This window comes from Nicotiana tomentosiformis, chromosome 8, assembly GCF_000390325.3.
Source record: "Nicotiana tomentosiformis chromosome 8, ASM39032v3, whole genome shotgun sequence".
In the NCBI taxonomy this organism is placed as follows: domain Eukaryota; kingdom Viridiplantae; phylum Streptophyta; class Magnoliopsida; order Solanales; family Solanaceae; genus Nicotiana; species Nicotiana tomentosiformis.
In genome coordinates this window covers 53,136,122-53,142,012 of record NC_090819.1, presented here as the reverse complement: position 1 = coordinate 53,142,012, position 5,891 = coordinate 53,136,122, and the positions used below count along the sequence as shown (strand labels likewise).

At 38.1% G+C, this 5,891-nt stretch overlaps 1 protein-coding gene across 1 annotated transcript; it reads left to right on the top strand.

The window, feature by feature from the left end:
* Positions 1 to 303: 303 nt before the first annotated feature.
* On the top strand, positions 304 to 4,087 carry LOC138896861 (uncharacterized). Its single transcript, XM_070182344.1, has 2 exons — positions 304 to 1,535; positions 2,480 to 4,087. Exons 1-2 carry the CDS (start codon positions 1,533 to 1,535, stop codon positions 3,482 to 3,484), a joined length of 1,008 nt encoding a protein of 335 aa, XP_070038445.1. The 5' UTR covers positions 304 to 1,532; the 3' UTR covers positions 3,485 to 4,087.
* The last annotated feature ends 1,804 nt before the right edge of the window (positions 4,088 to 5,891 follow it).

Here is a 5,891-nt window from a genome sequence, read left to right as displayed (position 1 = left end):
GTTGCAAAATAAGGCCATTAGATTTCAAGTGCAAATAAAGAAGCTTTTAATTGTGGAGGACAAGCTCAAGACCAAAGGAGATAAATTATACAAGTTTTACAATTATTTGGTGGCCCAAATTGAAGTCCAAGAGGAGGAAGACTGAGTCCCGAACTCGGCCCTTGAAATCTAGCAAAAGGGCACCCAGAAGAGCCCAAAATGAGCTTAAAAGAGGTCCAAATGGGGGTGTTTGAAATAGAGCCCAATTGGAGTCCAAACCAATGACCCAAACTAGTAGTTTTAAGGCCCAAATCTGCTCCAAAGGGATTTGGCCGCCCCTACCTAATTTTGTGACTTTTCTTATTTCTTAGCAACCACCCTACCTAATTTTGATGACTTTGTTACCCCTTAGCAGCCTCCTACCTAATTGTAATGACTTTTTATGCCTTAGTACTGCTATAAATAAGGAGTTCTTCTCATTCATTGAGACACTTCATTATTGATTAAGTATATCATACTTTGAGAGTTCTTTTGAACCTTTATTACTTGTGCTTTGAGATTTATCTTTCAACCTTTACTACTAGTTCATAGTTCAAGGTAGTAAGATTACTTCTCTATTGTGATATCTTTGATTTCTTTGTGGTATTCTTAGAAGACGATTAATATAAGTTATTAATTGTTGTCTCAAGTTACTCGTAAAGCGGTCAAGATCCGAATCTATTGTTTTGATTTGCTTTTAAGTAAAGGCGTTTGATTTCTTCAATAAATCAAGACGTTATTGCTTTGATCTTGTCAAGGCTATAGAACTTGCGTTCTCGGAAGTTTTTGGAATTCTTTCCTTGAATTTTCCCATATCCTTTATTTTCTGCCCTTTAGTTCTAGTTGTTCAATTCCTTATTGTTATTGCTTCTGCATTTACTTTTCAAATTCTTACTCTAGTTTGGATTCCCGACCTTGTCGTTATCAAGTGGTATCAGAGCGGTTTTATCAAGGTTTCGTTCTTGATAATTCTAGGGATTTCTTGACTATTAAGAGTATAAAAAAAACGAAAAAACAGTTAAAAAAATAATTGTTTGCTCTCCACGAACTTTCTTTTCTATCTAATTTGTTTTCAAAAACTATCAAAGGAAACAAGAAGAGGGGATCCCAGATTTCCAAGATAATACAAAAATTCAATTTTTCTTACTCTTTCTAATCTAAATATATAATTATTTCCTTTTTGTTCGTATCTTGTTTCAACCGAGCCTAATAGTTCTAGGATTTGGTTCTTCTTTCATTTGTTCCCCAAAACATCTGAATTTTACTACTAAGAACTTCATACGAGTTGGGTTTAACTATAAATCTACAAAGTATTTTGTTCAAAGGTTATTTCGAGAGGAAAAAAAGGCAAGAAAAGTGAGAGCATTATAGGGAAAAAGCCAAATTTGAGAGATACATATTTCCCTTAATCTATGTCAAGATGTCTCAAACAGGTAGTTACAGTGGAAGGAGGAAAGCTATGACTCAACAACTTGAAAAGTCGAACTTACAGTATACCGAATGGAAGGAAGACAATGGTAAAGTTATTTTTCAAACAAGAGCTAAAGTGATGTCTGCAGTTTATGCCCTTAGAATTGACAAAGCATTTGGCTATAACTTAATTAGCACTTATATGGTTGAGAAATTGAACTTGCCTTGTGTTGAACATATTGAACCCTACATGTTGAAAGGGGTAAAAGTAGATAAAAGAGTGTTCTTGCCATTCTCTATTGGAAGGTATGAGGATGTGATTTGGTGTGATGTCATTCCGATGAATAGTTTTCATATCTTGTTGGGATGGCCATGGTATGTCTATAGAAGTGCTTCATATAGTATTGAAAAAAATAGATACTCTTTTGAGATTAATGGGAAGAAACTCATTCTTGGGCCTTTGACTCCCTCACAAATTTGTGAAGATGAAAAGATTGTTAAAGAGAATATGAAAAAATATGAGAGAGAAAAGAATGAGAGGAGTAAGGGAGTGCATGTTGACATTCCAAGAGAGGAAAAATGAGAGGTTGTTTTGAGTGAAAAGAGTGGGATGTCAAGTGAGGTAAAGAGTGATATTGAAAGAAAAGAAAAGAGAGAAGGTAATGAGATGAACAAAGTCTATGAGGTAGAGAGAGAAAAGCAAGAGGGATTGAGTGAAAGCAAAGAAAAACTCTTTAGTGAGAGAAAAGAGGCTAAGGGTGAGGAAAACGTTAGTCTTGTGATAAAAGCCAAAGAGAGTGTAAGCAAGAAAAAAGTTTCTTTACTTCCTAAACCATTAACTCTTTCTTGTTTTAGTTCTTGTGATTTTGTGCAATCACGTGTTGAAATACCTTTTGAAAGGGGTGGTGAGGCGCATGAGATGGTGGCAAAATATCCAATTGTATTTCAACATGAATTTGGCGATATCTATTCTTGATGGATGGTGGAAGATAAAAGCTTGGTTAAATTCTTTGTTATTGAACCTTTTGACTATTTTCATTCTTATTTACAGTGTTATGACATGGAGTTTCCTAAAAGCATTGCTAAGTTGGAGCCATTAGATAAAAGAATACAAGGTGATGATGTTCCATTGGTAAATAAGTCCAAGTATGGTATGTATAATTGGTTTATTTGCATTCTTGGTCTTTCTAGAACACCTAAGGTATTTTTGGAGGTAATGAATTATACTCTTATTTCTTATGTTGGTGACTTTATAAATTTTGTGGATGATGATATTTTGATGCACATCAAGTCATTAACTGTAATATCTAAGTTAAAGTGCAAGAGTAATTTGCTTCCTTTTGAAATTGTGTATGACATAGATGATTATGTATTCCAACTTGGTGGAAAGAGGCATGAAATTTATGAGAAGAGGCTTGTGAATGAGTTAAATATTTCTTCTTCTCTTATTCAAGTGGCTAATGAGTTTTCATGTGATAAATTGCTAGAATGTGATTTTTGTTGTGTGATGGGGAGTCATTCTTCAAGTCATATTCATTGTGAGTTTGTAAAAGTATTTGTTACTAGTAAAGATGATATGCATGATTGTTGTAACACTTGTGATCAAATACTTTTTCATGTAGAGGAATCCATGAGATTTGTAATTGTAGATAGTTGGCTATATCATGAAAGTATCTTCTTTGATACATGTGGTAGAGATACTTATATTAAATGGACGTGTGGTCAATCTTTTATAATTTCTTTGTCATGTATACCTATGGACTACCTTACCGACAAGATCGAATTGCAAGTTCCATTGCATGGCGCATCTACAAGAGGTTTTTATTGTATTGATCTAGGTAGGTATAAATTTTATTGGGATGATGATATCCATATGCTTTATTTACACCTATTAGGATTAATTGGGTTAAATGGACACATGGTCACTATCTTATTTTATTCCTACAAGTTTTCCAGATTAGTGGATGCCATTTACAAGGGCGTGTTTTCTTTTTCTTGCAAGGTCGAAATTCGAGGACGAATTTTCTTCAAGAAGAGGGATATGATAGCATCCTAGGAAGCTCAACTCTATTCAAGGACAAGGATGAAGCTTTGGAATCTCAAAGATAGCCTTTAACAATATGTCAAGCTAAAGAGTTGCAAAATAAGGCCATTAGACTTCAAGTGCAAATAAAGAAGCTTTTAATTGTGGAGGACGAGCTCAAGACCAAAGGAGATAAATTATACAAGTTTTACAATTATTTGGTGGCCCAAATTGAAGTCCAAGAGGAGGAAGATTGAGTCCCGAACTCGGCCCTTGAAATCTAGCAAAAGGGCACCCAGAAGAGCCCAAAATGAGCTTAAAAGAGGTCCAAATGGGGGTGTTTGAAATGGAGCCCAATTGGAGTCCAAACCAATGACCCAAACTAGTAGTTTTAAGGCCCAAATCTGCCCCAAAGGGATTTGGCCGCCCCTACCTAATTTTGTGACTTTTCTTATTTCTTAGCAACCACCCTACCTAATTTTGATGACTTTGTTACCCCTTAGCAGCCCCCTACCTAATTGTAATGACTTTTTATGCCTTAGTACTGCTATAAATAAGGAGTTCTTCTCATTCATTGAGACACTTCATTATTGATTAAGTATATCATACTTTGAGAGTTCTTTTAAACCTTTGTTACTTGTGCTTTGAGATTTATCTTTCAACCTTTACTACTAGTTCATAGTTCAAGGTAGTAAGATTACTTCTCTATTGTGATATCTTTGATTTCTTTGTGGTATTCTTAGAAGGTGATTAATACTAGTTATTAATTGTTGTCTCAAGTTACTCGTAAAGCGGTCAAGATCCGAATCTATTGTTTTGATTTGCTTTTAAGTAAAGGCATTTGATTTCTTCAATAAATCAAGAGGTTGTTGCTTTGATCTTGTCAAGACTATAGAACTTGCATTCTCGGAAGTTCTTGGAATTCTTTCCTTGAATTTTCCCATATCCTTTATTTTCTGCCCTTTAGTTCTAGTTGTTCAATTCCTTATTGTTATTACTTTCGCATTTACTTTTCAAATTCTTACTCTAGTTTGGATTCCCGACCTTGTCGTTATCAAGATGCACAAGACTCTCCGAGTCATGCGTGCTACTGAGATAGAGGCAGTGGAATTGGCCTCCTATCACCTGAAAGAGGTGGCATATTCTTGGTTTGAACTATGGGAGGAGTCCCGTGGAGAAGGGAGCTCTCCGGCGAGGTGGGGTGAGTTTGCCGATGCCTTCATTGATCATTTCTTGCCTGCCGAGACTAAGGCAGCCCGTGCTGCTGAGTTTGAGAACCTGAGGCAAGGTAGCCTAAGTGTGTGGGATTACTATATGAGATTCACGTACCTGTCTAAATATGCTATTTACATGTTGCCCACTATGGAGGCTAGAGTTTGCCGATTTGTACAGGGCCTTAGTCCTTTGGTAATTAATGAGGCTGCCACAGCTACCTTGAATTCTGATATGAACTATGGAAAGATGGTGGCATTCGCTCAAGCCACAGAGACCCGCAAAATAAGGAACAAAATGGAGCGAGAGGGTAGTAATAAGGCCCGCTCTACGGGCAACTTTGGTGGTTCTTTTGTTGGCGGCAGGTCAGTCTTCAGAGGAGGGTCGTCAGGGCCATCACAGTCCTTTGCTCAGTCTTCGGCTAGTGCACCGCCATCAGGGCCTAGTCAACAGCAGCAGTGGAGCCGTTTCAGGCCCAGTCAGGGCAACAGGGGATCCAATCAGCAGGGTCGTCATGGTGGTAGATTCCAGTAGCTGAGGAAGCCCCCATGCCCTAGGTGTGGAAAGATGCACCTAGAAATATGCTACATGGACCTACCCATATGCTACGGTTGCGGATTGAGGGGTCACATTCAGAGGGATTGTCATTCGTCCCGCAAGGGTGCGGCTAGGGGCATGGCACAGCTAGCCAATTCTACAGCTACTACATCCGCAGCTCCTCCTTCAGCTCGAGGCGCACGGCGTGGTGCAGCTAGGGGTGGAGCACAGAGTTCGGGAGGATCTGGCCGTTTCTATGCTATGAGGGGTTGCCAGAATTCAGAGGCTTCTCCAGATGTTGTCATAGGTATATTAACCGTCCAATCTCATGATGCATATGCTCTTATTGATCCCGGTTCCACTTTGTCATATGTCACACCTTATGTTGCTATGGAATTTGGGATATAACCAAAACAACTTTATGAGCCATTCTCTGTATCTACTCTGGTTGGTGAGTCTATTTTGGCCACGCTAGTTTATAGGGATTGTGTTGTCACGATGCATGGTCGGGGCACCGTGGCTGATCTTATTGAATTGAGAATGGTCGATTTTGATGTGATAATGGGGATGGACTGGCTTTATTCATGTTTTGCGAAGCTTGTTTGCCGAACCAGAACTGTTAGGTTCGAATTTCCAAATGAGCCAGTTATTGAGTGGAAGGGTGATGATGTAGTGCCGAAGGGTAGGTTTA